Source organism: Antedon mediterranea, chromosome 6 (assembly GCF_964355755.1).
Source record: "Antedon mediterranea chromosome 6, ecAntMedi1.1, whole genome shotgun sequence".
NCBI lineage: Eukaryota > Metazoa > Echinodermata > Crinoidea > Comatulida > Antedonidae > Antedon > Antedon mediterranea.
In genome coordinates this window covers 2110423-2124521 of record NC_092675.1, presented here as the reverse complement: position 1 = coordinate 2124521, position 14099 = coordinate 2110423, and the positions used below count along the sequence as shown (strand labels likewise).

Below are 14099 nucleotides of genomic sequence, written 5' to 3'. Positions count from 1 at the left end.
GGAAATAAGGAAACGTTTTAGATAATGCCAACATTAGTTTGAAGTTACATTTTCCGCCTTTCTATTACAAGTATAGTACATTACGTTACATTGTGTTTGTATTGATATCATTTTATAGGACATAACAATAATAAACATTATGTGTTGCTTGGACAATTATAAAGTATTCTTCACCTTTATCGCATTCTAGCAAAACTAGCTTTAAAACGAAGTAGTTCACGATTAGCGTATTGGAGTTTACGGTGAACATGGAACAAACCATAGATTTGACTAATAATCATAGACTAATAATGCATACCATTTTTCATTTCATTTAATTTATTTCAGATATCGTCATCGCAGCCAAAGCTTAATTACAAGGAAATTTACATATTCTAAATAGTATAATTAATATTATTCATGGCTATAAATAATTGATAGTGAAATGTTTGTTCACCCAAATAGTACAGAATTGGTATTTTTAGTCTTTTAGTTTACTCTATAGCTCATTATGTCGGTCGGTCGGTGTCGGTCGGTAAACACTAACTCAAATTTACGCACGTGACTGAAGCCATGTATATGGATTTGTTTAAATAAAAAAAACATCATATAAACACAAATTAGTTTATTATTAGTTTAGTTTATTAAATATTAGTTTAGGTTTGGTAAATTGAATGGAAATGGAAATAAGAAAATATTTTTGATATACGCACAACAATGTAAAGAACACATTAAAATTACAACATTAATTAAGATAAAAATTAACAAGATCAATTAAGATAACAATTAATAAGATAAATTAAGATAACAATTAACAAGATCAATTAAGATAACAAGTAACAAGATAAAGTCTAAGATATGTACTATGTTATTTTAAAGTTATAACGGTAATTGCATTCATTATATAGTTTTTAGTTGTTTGTTTAAAAAATCGTGAGGAAAGAAACATATCACTTCTTCAGAGGGCAACATGCCAACGTATAATAATTATGACTTACTTAATGTAGATCACTATACCTGTTTTCAAGTAACACCTTTGTCCACTCATTATTAAGTTTAGGTTGAGTTCATTGAGCAATATGATATGATGTGTACAAGAATATGCGGGAAGGCCTAGTACACTGTTATCTGTTTTTAGGGAATGACTGTTAAAACATGTTATACGAGATCAACCAATCAAATGGGAAGGAGGTTAGGTACTAAGTAATAAAAGATGAACATTTAGTATATTATGTTGAATCATGAAGTAAAGAATATTATTGTATTAATTACACATTTCACGGTGTATAACCGTGTTATCGAAAACGTTTTGTCTCACAATTTTTAGCTCACAAACCACGTGCATAGCCTATAAGGAACAATTTGACTTTAGTATTAATTTTATAATTTAAAAATCATCACAATACAAATACAATATAAAAAAATTTGAAAAAATACGAAAATTCAATAGCAAAAATACTGATCGGCAAGGTAGATTTAAATAACATTAATTAGCTTTAGATTATATTAACAACCCCATAACCACACCATATTTGGCCATATCTCTACCATATTTGGCCATATCTCTACCATATTTGGCCATATCTCTACCATATTTGGCCATATCTCTACCATATCTGGGCATATCACACTTTTTTTTTATGTCGAACTAGTTTGATAATGTAGACAGAGCTTTACTTGTGGAAGGGATAGCCGAAAGTGAAATATCATTCACTACCGTATCATGAGTTCCTTGTCGTCTATCAGACACTGTCATCGACTTACGTTGAGGCGGAATATTTGAGATACAACCTGTTACGGCAGAAAACCAGGATCGCCATACTTGTCTACATTCCGTTCGTAGTACACAAAACAGAATGAAGACAGCAACCCCCTGGAAAGAGTTCAATAAAACAAAAAGAAAAACAAATACTATCTCCCCTTTTAGGTCAATATTTTCGAAATACAAAACACCAAACATCCACGTGAGACCCAATAACAGTGAAATGGCCATTGCGTTTGCGGCTCTTTTTCTTTTTGTATTCCTGGATTTCGTAGCGATCTTACCACTGATTGGCGCTTGGAAGAAAAGCTTTCTAATCACCATTACAAACATGATGAAGTTGCAACCAATAATTACAGCAATGGGTGCGGTCACAAAACCAATAAAGAATTTCGTCATCGAAGCATTAAGATAGCAGCTGAAATAATAAAAGAAACTTGATTACAGTCCTTCCAAAATTCAATTCCTTCTCCCAATTTTCAAACAATAGCGACCTCTACGCAGTGACAGTCGAATAGAAACATCACTCTGCGCATACTCAGAAACATGATTATGCGCAGAATCACTCGATAGGCGCGCAGTTGATGTGAAAAACGAAATATTGCTAATATTTGCAACTGTCTACCTAATGTGTCCTATTAACTGATACAAGTTTCAATAATTCTGAAAACTACCGTCATGCAGAATTAAACCCTTCAGTCAAATAAATTGCAAAAGCTTCTTTTATTGCTTATTATAGGTCAATGATACCGTGCTGAATGACATATCCAAAATGGGACCCAAAAGTCACGTACATTATATATTATACAAATTAGCTGTTTTAGTAAAATACAATTTTTTTCTTTGTATATCATTGATTCATGATAAACATGCCTAGAAGAATGTTTAGTTTAGAAAGTGACATATACATCTTTACAATTTATTATAATGCATACATTTGGCAACTAATATGCAAATGAATGGCCGCCATTACAAACAATCTTCTTTGTATCTATTAATCCAATCATAACCTACACAATTTACTATTTTGGATATGATGTTCACTAATAACCAATAAAACAAACTTTTTATTGTGCACTTTCTTGGATACGGGGCAAAATTGTCATCCATTTCTGCTTGCATCGGTAATTGTTAAAATGAAAAAATCATTGTAAGGATGATTTTTCGATGTCGTAATCTAGATATTCTCAACATTTTGGTTTGGGCGGTGGAATAAAAAGACAACTTTAAAGTTTAAGTTTTTCTCAAGTCCAGGTCTACTTACTAAAATTCGTTGGTATAAAAGTTTGTAACTGACGCTGACAAAACCACAACCACTACCAATGGTATTCCTGTAACAAAAATCAAACTTAAAATAATAACTTGATAGCATTATAACCGCGTTCGTAGAGTTAACTGGATTAGTGTTTAATTATTAAATTACAAAATAAAAAATTCAACCTACCCCAGGCTAAACTTGTTGCTGTCCACAAAAACTTGCTTCCAGGAGCGTCAAAAATCTTGATGAATAAAAAGTACATACTGATAGCTTCTACTAAGGTCCAAGATATTGACACTAACAAGAAGTAATGTAGTAGAGCTGCCACAGCAATGCAGGAGGTGCTTCCTTTTTTATGGTTGTCTATACCCAAGACAAATACAAGATCCAAGCACAAAAGTGCGATACATAAGTTGATCATTATCTTTTGGGGCAGACGATTTCTGATTTTTCTATAATAATAAAATGAGACATTATATAATAATAATAATATTGGTATCAAGTTAAAAAAAATACACGTACATAATTGTCTTTGATAATAATAATGAATTATTACAGAGTGTTGTTATTCAAATTATCTACAAATAAATAGTTAGTACTTCCAATAAGTTAAATGTCAACAGCCCTGAACTTGTAATTTGTCATACCTTAAGAAGAGTAAAACTTACTTTGTACTCAATAGAGTAATTATTGTAATAGTAAAGCAGCATATCGATAACCAGCAACCAATAGTTGATATCACGTCCAAGGCATTATTCACCTCCTCACTTCTATTTTTAGGCAACTAAAATGTAGTAAAAAAATACATGTATTACTGCAGAAGAAATTTGTAACATAACAAGCCACTGTAACTTTCTCTAACTACCTCCTACTAGTGTTTATTTACCATTTAAACTTCAACATCAAATAAGTACATAATTGAAACACTGTCGGCTTTGACTTTGAGAATTATATATTGTCATTAATCATTAATATGAGAATACCAGAGAAAGAAAAAACAAACAAAAAAACAATTACCATAAGAACAGAAAAGCTAGTTAGATGTGAACATTCGCACGTGATGTTATCTTCGTTTTCGTCGGTTTTATTACATCCAAACGCTGACCATTCGGAGATAGCTTCGTCCCAATATACACAAGTGGAATTTTCCTCTGTCATATTCTAAATTGTGAATATTTAGAGCTATTAATTGCATTAAGGCCCGTTTATACTAGGACGATAAGGAACGATAAATGAACAAAAAAGATGAATCTAGAAAAACAATACTGTCTTCGATAAATATATTTTTTTCAAAATACAATCAAATGACGTCGTGATCAGTAAGAACAATACAATCGTGACGATACAATTATTGTAATATTTTTATTGATCATGACGTCATTTGATTGGACTTGTGAACACATTATAGGTTTATAAGCTTTTCTAATAATTTTTTTTTTCCGTAGGAAAGATTTTCCAAATCGTGTTAAGATTACAGATAGTTTATCTTTAGAACCGAATACAGTACGTTGCTTTTTAATTTATGAATGAATTTATGAATATTACAAACCATAAATGCATTATATATTTCAAGACTATCTGTGGTATATAAAACTCACCCGTTTCTTTTGATCATTTAAAATAAAATAAAATGTAAAAGATAATTGTTTTAGTATCTAAGGTTAATCGTGTTTACAGAACAAAGCGAATCATATTTTCTTATTGAAATTTAAAAGTTATACCTCGGGAACATCAAACACAAGTTTGACCATTGGTTCCGACATCATAGTATGAGGAAGAGTATTGTAAATGGTTGCTGCAAGAATAACTTCAGAAGTCGAATTCGTTGTTTCCTTCACTATTTTTGATGGAAAAAGCACATCGTTGAAATACACAATGAAGCTAAGATGGATATGCTTTTCTGAAAAGTAATGTTTAGGGACTTTGTTAGAAAAAAAACGAATCAAGACTCCTTACGAATGTACCTATAATATATTTAAACTCGAGTATTTGGTAAGGGCCTACCGTTTTGTAAGATGTTTTGAGCCAACCTAATTGATCTTTCAGACTCTTCGCAGCTTTCATCAAGACACGTGATTGTTTCTGTGCCATCAACCATGAACACAACATCTGACATAAGAAATTGCGTATTTAAAGTTTTAGTTTCCAGAGCAAAATTGTCAGCTTTTTCGGTAAGATTTTGACCATCTCTAGAAGCGGTGGCAACTTGTTGTTCAAGTGAAGCCAACATTGACGCTATAGTTTCAACTGGGAGATCCTCAGTATCTTCTTCTACTGCTTCAACAACGTTATCGATTATATTAATAACAGCTTTAGTAACCTGAAGAGAATACAAATGACATTCAATTCAATTTCAATTTCTTTAATTTCGAAAATTCCATCCATATCAACACACGTACAAACAGAAAAAGAAAAAAAAAGAACATTATCTAATTGCTTTAAATGTATGCAGTGTAGTCGACTACACCACTCTTGACATCATGAAGAAATAATGTTGTTATTTCAAAATACATTCATTATATTGGATACTAGTTACTGTATATAGATAATTATTTATGAAATTTTAATACATTTTTTAAATAGCAAATTTATCAGGAAATTGAAAAAAAAAATTATAAACAACGAATATTTAAGAAAGGTCTACCTACATTCTCATTCGTGGAGTTAAGTTCAACAATGTTTTCTATCCCTGACGACACTTCGATTATATCAGCAGATTGCAAGGTAGTGCTGTCTGTTATCTCTTTAAGATCGACAGCGACTTGTTCAACATTATCTTCAGTAACGTTCTGAAAAGAACATATATTTAACAACAAAATATCAAATCAAATTCCCATTTATCTTAATGTTATTTTGCCATTGTTATTTTTCATATTATTATAATATACTTTTTGTTACTTCAAATTCAACTATATGTTGCTGGTAATTTTAGGCTAGACGTAACGTTTTTTATTTTTTAAGTGTGTTTAAATATTGATGATTTTTAAATTGTATATTGATTGAAAATTGTGAGTGTTACAGCACCAGTGAGAACAATTCTCGAGGATTGTTAAAACAAATCTGTACGTACCATTGTGATCTTTGTTATATTCACAGAAAGATTAGATTCTAAAAGGAAAGTACAGTAAGTTAAGTAAATAATTATATAGTAAGGAATTATTTAGTGGCAATTAACATCGCACCTAAATTTCTCTTTTAAATAAAATGAAATAAAACTGTATTGTACCTCATAAAATATGTAATAAATTATTATCTGAGAATTTGTTAAAGATATACTGTCCCCTGAAAAAAAACTGTTGTTGAATATTTCCATTTTAATGTAACATATTAGTTATCCACTTCGACCAAAAATTGGATTGAAAAAAAGTGTATTTACCTGAAAAAAATGTAATTTAAAGCAAAAAATTGTCAAATTGGCTGTTGGATATTCAAAGCCTGATTTAATTAATCTTCAATGTTAATGTTTTTGGGCGACAATACATTTTTAAGATAAAATAAATTCAAATAGCGCAACAATAACTCAATATCACATGATCGCTGTTACCCAATTCCTCAGACATTTTGTAAGGAAGAATACTAATTATTTTTGCCGTAAAAATATTATAATAATATTAATTGTTTTACTTACGAATAATTATTAGAAAAGAGCAATTGGTGTTACTAGCAGGGACTTCAAGCATACACGTAACTTCATTAATAGAACCGATTTCATATGTTGTATTTGGTTGTTCAGTGCAGTTTACATTCTTTTTATTGGCATCTGGTACTTTCCAATACGGTGTCGTATTCGTTGTTTTTATGTCGTCCGGACATGTTATGCTAGGTGGCGTAGTATCTGAATGTGTATAATGAGTTTATATTGTAGAGATACACATACTTTTCATTTTATTCTAGTACTCAACCTTATAATGTTAAACGACCAATGTATATATACAATGTCTGATATCTAGGTTTTTTTATTACAAGAAATATGTATTATGTAGATCTTGTTCTTTGATAGTTTTTAGTACATAATGTATTCATTTTGGTAGGATAGTTCCCAACTTACAGAATGGAGTAGTAACCGTAACATTCTCAAATGGTTTGGTTGTGGTATCAGAAACTTCTTCGGTTGTGGTATCAGAAACTTCTTTGGTTGTGGTATCAGAAACTTCTTTGGTTGTGGTATCAGAAACTTCTTCGGTTGTGGTATCAGAAACTTCTTCGGTTGTGGTATCAGAAACTTCTTCGGTTGTAGGAGTAGGGTCATCTGTTGCTATGGTAGTATCTATTATTGTTACGCTTGATGGACCTGTGTGAATATAGCACAATTTCTTTTTTATTATTCTAATTTTATTTTTTTTTTTAAATACAATCAATATTGCGTTGGTCTCTTGCGTTGTGTATGTACCGTCTGTTACGGTAACCCTGGTTGTCTCTGTCTATGAACATTGATCCAAACTGTATTATTATATTATATATATTATTATTATTATATTATAACAACTTTTTTCCTGGTGGAACCTACATGTCTTAAAGCTCTCTGAGTTTATTTGAGTTTCTCCAGTTACAAGGCATTAAATATTAATTTGATTCATATTTTTTCAACATATTTTGAATTTTGCTTTGTGTAAATAAATGAATGAATGAATATTTATAATCCGTAAACATATTTAAGAACAAAAACTAGATCAGTTGGATTTCAATAATTAATTAGGTTCTTTAGTTAGTACCGATAGATTCCTTCTGTGAGATTCATACAAAACATAAATTTCAATCTGTGAGGAAAAACAGATCCTGAAATGTAAAGTATAGACGTGGAGAAATATCATTAAGAACGTATATTATAGGATAAATGGTTAAACAAAATCTTAACTTACCGACTGATGTAGTATAATCAGGCGATTTTGAGGCAGTTGAAATCACCTTGGTAGTAGGAAAGACTGTAGTTACTGTAGTGGAATCAACAACAACATTAATATTACAAGCATTTATAGAACCACCTATCTTTTTGTTAATTTACTACCGAAACACGAACGATGAAACTAAAATGTAAAGTATACCTGTGTGGGTATAGAGTATTGTAGTATATCATAGGATAGATGGTTCAACAAAATCTTAACTTACCGACTGATGTAGTATAATCAGGCGAATGTGAGGCAGTAGAAATCACCTTGGTAGTAGGAAAGACTGTTGTAGTGGAATAAAAAACAATAGTATTATTAATATATCTATATAGAACGACGTATCTTAAAGTACTATAAAGAAATCTGCAATCGACAATTGTACTTTTTTGTACATATTTTTTTTTGCATGTTGTATGTATATGTAGATGCATTTAAATAATAAGTTACCAAACTGACAAGTGGTGAACTGTTGAATGCTGGGTGATGTTGTTGTAAATATAATTGAAATTGTAATTGTGAATAAACAAAGAAACAATGAAGGTATAATAGGTGTAGAATAATAATATTAATAGCCTTTCGAATATAAGTTAAGCAACGTTGGGCCTGGTTAGAGCTTGGATGGGAGACCATCTGGGAATAGCGGGTGCTGTACGGAGCTGGGGTCCCGTTAGGCATTTGAAATCAGCACTGCTGACTCTTATGGCAGCCCCTGCATCTAGTATCTGCCTCAGACCTCTGGTCAAGGTGGGCACTGGACGAGAGAAGCCCTTGATCAATGTCAGGACCAATCAAGGTGCTTTAAACTCTCCTGGCTTTGTTTGTATCAAAACCTGTTAGTGGCGGTAATTATCGCTGTTGGTTTCGATTGAATAAAATAAAAAAAAAAATAAAAAAAAAAAATAATGTTGTCTCATAATACGTGTTCTACTCATACTATTTATTTCATAAAATATGAATCAAACCTCAAACTTTTTTTTTAATCTTTTCTATTTTAGGATACATGGGTAAACAACTTACCAACTGAAACAGTATCACCAGGTTGATCTGAGGTAGTAGACATCAACGAGGTAGTAGAAAAGTCTGTTGTAGTAGTAACAGGTGAATCTAAAATCATTAAAAAAAAATGTAAGGTCAGATATACGCTAAGAAATTTTTATTTTCTGTTATTGTTGTAAGTGTAGTATGTAACCAAAATACAAATCTATAAATGTAAGTAAGCGCAAATTCGGTTCAATCAAAGTAAAACGACTTTAGGGAAAACGATATACCCTGTATATAAGTGTTTTTCAAACTCTCATGAGTATTTATTTTTTTTATTCGTGATCCATCCGTCGTGGGCTTCGCTCGCGTACCCTCTAGAGTCTAGCATACATACTTTAGATTGATGTAGGTCTCAGAAATGTAATAACACTGGCATTATTTTTATTTTTATTATGTTTTGTATAAACATAATAAACACAAAAACAACAACAAAGTAAGTGGCAAGCAATACAAAAGGGAACTAAATTTCTATGGCTATAATCTATAAGAGACAGTCAGTGTAATTTCTTTCTACTTGTGTCGTTCATCTTCAACATGGTCATCATTGTATTGGTTAATTTGTTTTGTTTGTATGGTAAATAAATAATTTCCACTACAATATAGGCCTAGTACGACTTACCTTGGCATGCTCCCTTACTGATATTAACGTTGTTAATAGCTACAATGTTTGTATATGTTTCTCCATGGAATTTTATATAGTTCTCAGCTCCTGAAGTATTGTCCGTAGTAAAGGTGATATCACATTTCTGCCATTCCGTACTTATGTATTTACACTCTCCAATCGATTCAGGATCATTATTCAAAATATGGTAAATTTCTAATGTATCCTTGCCATCACTCAAATAATAGTTAAGATTAACGCAGAAATCACCCCAAGACGATGGTATCTTAGTAGTCTTTATATCTCCTTTTAAGTACGACCGAGATCCAATCTTTTTGATAAAAGCATATTCATCACCTGTAAATAAACAAGTATGTTGTAAAGCTCTATCTACACTATCAAACTAGTTTGACAAAAGTGCGATGTGCCCAAATATGGTAATCGTTCGTTTCATGGCCCAAACACGTTTCTTTGTTTCGCCTGTCAATAGTTATTTTGTTTATATTCTAATATTAATGTATCAAACACAACAAAACCTACCTGGACCTGGCCAAATGTTTTCATCTGTTTTTCCGTTTGAACGTTGCCAATGTGTATTACGAGAACTAAGGCCCGTAATGTTTTCCCATCCACAGAAATCATCATCGAAATCACAAGAGGGTTCTATTGAATATAAAACAATTACGGGAAGAGTGAAATAACTATATTATTATTATTATTAGTAGTAGTATTATTAAATCAGGATCAGTATCCGTATCATTAGAATTATCATTATCATTACCATTATGAAATTGTTGTTTTACCAAATAGTTCAATACGTTTTAATCTTACTTTTAAATATTGCGTCTAAATTAAAGGTAGAGAGAGTTTTTTAAACATTTTAAACAACCTGATAATCGAAAGATAAAAAGATGAATTAAACTATGAAACCAGAGTAAACTTAATGAAAGCATACCTGCTTTAATCCGGCAAAACAAGCACAACATACATAGATAAATACAAATTGGCAAACTTCTAAACTGAAACATATCTGCTCTTCTTTAACGTCCTCACCGTACACGTACAGTATTCAGTAGAATGTGATACTACTACTAATAATAATAATAAATGTGTATATCCACGAACTATAATAACACTCACGGTCGTTAAAATAATAATGTTTACTGCTGAGTTACTTGCCTATTTAAACCAAAATACAACATTGACTTCTAAGATTCCGTAAAACGGTTCAGCAAAACCTATTACCTAATAACTACCTTACCTGACCGCCGGTTCATCTCCTCAAAACCATTCGTGAACAAATTAAAAAATAATTTGTTATGAAATTGTTGGTTGCAGAGTTGACTATATTTTTGGTACACGCTCGCCGCGCTTTCTACCTACAAAGGTAATTGAAAATTGATGCTAAAACTACTTTTAAATTGAGACATTAATGTGTGTATTCTGTTACACTTATTTATGATAATCTGAGGCAGAGAGAAAATATGAACGCCGCCTCAAATCGTTATTCTAATAAAATAATTGTATAGAATCGCTGACAGCTGATGGACTTACGGGTAGACAGTGCTACTCGTCCAGCGTAATCGCAATATGTGTATTATGTTCTAAACAGCCCACTACTACTCATTTATAAAATGAATGACTTAATGGGTGATTGGCCAGAAGTTACTCCCCGACAAATAATTTGCAAACATGTTTATCCATAATTTACAAGATTCGATCATCATAAACCACAACTACAATAATCTACAAAAGTTTTATTTTCAGATATAAAGAACGAAATAACTTTCTATTCATCTATTCAGACTATCTCTGCACGATGTAAACTTATCTATATATAAATTTACGTAAGGGCAAAATTCGGTAAATCGCGCCTTACTTCTAGAATTTTTACACGGTGGTATATAAAGTTGGTTGGTACTTTCGGTACTGATTTTAACCACCTGATGTAACCCTGTTTACTAATTAAATTAAGTTAGATAATTAGTTATTGACGATTAAAACGAATTTAGGTTCAACGATTTGCCCCAAATAGGGGTGTTTTCCGATCGTGGTATACACTGTCTAATGGATGTCCGTCTTGAAAAATACCCGCCACAAAAATGCGAGGAGGCTTCGCATTTTCCTATCTCCTCCTACGATAATTGTTTTTAATAGCTGAAAACCGGTTGAACAGTTCGAGTACAGCATCATAATGTTGAAGACAGGCCGATTTTCTTTAAAAAATACTATTTTGATACATTTAATATACGTTTTTACAAATGTATTGATTTGTGATGAATGGAACATTCCAAATTATTTGGTTTAACCATACAGGTATAGATTTAGATTTATGGGCCCCCTTGGAGAATAAACATAAATAGTATTGCAATGCTGTACAATACTGTTAAGGTATTAACCACTTTTGATCGCAATTTGAATCGCAAATTTCTTACTGTGAGTGTTGGTACTGTTAGATGTAATATAAAAATATATACAAATAAACTTTATTACTGTGAGTGTGGGTAGGCCCTACTGTTAGATTATAAACATATAATATAGAAATAAACATTCCAAATTATTTGGTTTAACCATAGAGGTATAGATTTAGATTTATGGGCCCCCTTGGAGAATAAACATAAATAGTATTGCAATGCTGTACAATACTGTTAAGGTATTAACCACTTTTGATCACAATTTGAATCGCAAATTTCTTACTGTGAGTGTTGGTACTGTTAGATGTAATATAAAAATATATACAAATAAACTTTATTACTGTGAGTGTGGGTAGGCCCTACTGTTAGATTATAAACATATAATATACAAATAAATAAATGTTATTACTGACAGTTGCTTCTCAACGTTTGTATTAATTAATAATTTAAAAATATATAAACGTCGTTGTGGTGTACTTTACTATTTCAATCGACTATGACAGTGAGAGTTTTAACAAAGTACCGTATTAAATCGTAAATGTTTTACTGTATTTAGTGGTATATTATTTATAGGCCTATAAAACATTAAAAACAATATTTCGTTACTGAGTGGATAAGAATATATTTTAAAATGTTTCCTCTTTGTACCCATCTTCTCCCCCATCCCTCAACCCTTAATGTTACATACAAAACACAAATTGGGTTTGTTTAAATGAGTCCAAATAAAAAAATTTGACTCATTTTGTTTTTCTCTCGGAAGTAATTCCCAGGGTGCTAATTTTGGTTGACTACATAAATCATTGTGTATATTTATTCGTTTCTGTAAACGACAATATGTATTATAGTCCTGCGGTACGTACACTGTTTGAAATCTCCATTTTTTTCTCGCTGGAAATACTGTGTATTCGAGAACCATCTGTGGGCACGACCTAGATGGTACGCGAGCGAAGCGAGCGTGCCATCTAGTTTTATAAATAATGGCTAAGTTAACCGATGCCCCCTATCAAGAAGAAGTTATAGGTTACAATACGATGCAATAATACTGGCCATTGGGATTTGTGTTGTTTTTGAAATTGAAACAGGTACCTGGTTTGTCTCACGCTGGTAAACTTAATTTGGAGATAACCGTACTGGTCACGTGAAACATGGGGCCTGGATTTTCCAAACACACCTGGCAGACAAAAATACAAAGTCAGGACCGGACATGTCATGTTCATATTTCTTAAGCTCTGTCTACACTATCAAACTAGTTTTAGAAAAAAAGTGTGATGTGCCCAATGGTAGTAATCCTTTCCTTCTTTATTTCAAGCCAGCAGTTTAAAACACCAATAACAGGTAGAAAATAAAATAACTAAACTATAAATATAAGCCAATATAAATATATACAAAAAGGTAAATAAGATTATTTAAATAATTTCATTAATAATACATTTAAATTGAGAGAAATTACAGTTAAAGATATCTAAAGAATTATTTTAGTAATGATTCAAGATTCAAGAAATTGTATTGGTCCACTTTAAAATGGAAATTCGTTTTGCTTGGCATAATTAAGACAATAAAACAACAAAGAAAAATACATCAAATTGCAAAAGGCAAAGTTAAAATACCATTTAAAAATACTGTTAAAAACTATGAAAATGCATGCCCAAATATGGTAGTGATATGACATCATCATGTCCATATATGGCCACATCACATTTCCTTTTTCAAAAAATGTTGATAGTGAATACAGAGCGACATTATTATTATGTGTTTCTCAATTAAACAAAATGTTTTTTTAGTTGCACACTATGTCGGTCGATTGGTCAGTCGGGAAACACTAACTTAAGCACGCGACTGCAGCCATCTATATGGCCTTGTTTAAACTTAAGCCGGAATAATTACTATATCTAAGTAAATCCACATGTGGGTAGATTTTAATAGAAATACATTGTTTAAGCAAATAGACCATTCATATCAATAAAATGCCTATACAAACCATTTATACTTTTTTTTAACAATTGTTTTTAGAAAAGTAGGTCTTGGATAAAGATGTCGTTGAACCAAAGTAAACCCGTGCGGGAGAACGAAAGCGGACACTTTAACCCTGCGTTGGTTTTCAAATTAGAATGCAAAATAAACTCAAGAGGCTAATATATGAGACATAAGAAGATTGAGT

General features: G+C 31.4%; 2 protein-coding genes across 2 annotated transcripts; both read right to left on the bottom strand.

Moving 5' to 3' along the window:
* Positions 1–870: 870 nt before the first annotated feature.
* On the bottom strand, positions 871–4820 carry LOC140052044 (adhesion G-protein coupled receptor G7-like). The gene is made up of 6 exons (XM_072097423.1): positions 4721–4820; positions 4017–4160; positions 3668–3783; positions 3186–3451; positions 3006–3072; positions 871–2159 (listed from the first exon to the last, which is right to left on the bottom strand). The coding sequence occupies exons 1-6, from the start codon at positions 4763–4765 to the stop codon at positions 1628–1630; spliced, it is 1170 nt and encodes a 389-aa protein (XP_071953524.1). The 5' UTR covers positions 4766–4820; the 3' UTR covers positions 871–1627.
* A 3679-nt stretch (positions 4821–8499) lies between these two features.
* LOC140051806 (uncharacterized) lies at positions 8500–10804 on the bottom strand. The gene is made up of 4 exons (XM_072097122.1): positions 10789–10804; positions 10068–10190; positions 9546–9884; positions 8500–8989 (listed from the first exon to the last, which is right to left on the bottom strand). Exons 1-4 carry the CDS (start codon positions 10802–10804, stop codon positions 8877–8879), a joined length of 591 nt encoding a protein of 196 aa, XP_071953223.1. The 3' UTR covers positions 8500–8876.
* Positions 10805–14099: the final 3295 nt, after the last annotated feature.

Coding starts and splice junctions, on each gene's coding strand:
- LOC140052044 (XM_072097423.1), bottom strand. CDS start 4,765: ATGATGTCGGAACCAATGGTCAAACTTGTGTTTGATGTTCCCGAG. Junction 3,452..3,667: donor ATTACTCTATTGAGTACAAA/GTAAGTTTTACT, acceptor TTATTATTATAG/AAAAATCAGAAATCGTCTGC. Junction 3,073..3,185: donor AGCAACAAGTTTAGCCTGGG/GTAGGTTGAATT, acceptor TTTTTGTTACAG/GAATACCATTGGTAGTGGTT.
- LOC140051806 (XM_072097122.1), bottom strand. Junction 9,885..10,067: donor AAACATTTGGCCAGGTCCAG/GTAGGTTTTGTT, acceptor GTTTATTTACAG/GTGATGAATATGCTTTTATC. Junction 8,990..9,545: donor CAGTAAGGGAGCATGCCAAG/GTAAGTCGTACT, acceptor TAATGATTTTAG/ATTCACCTGTTACTACTACA.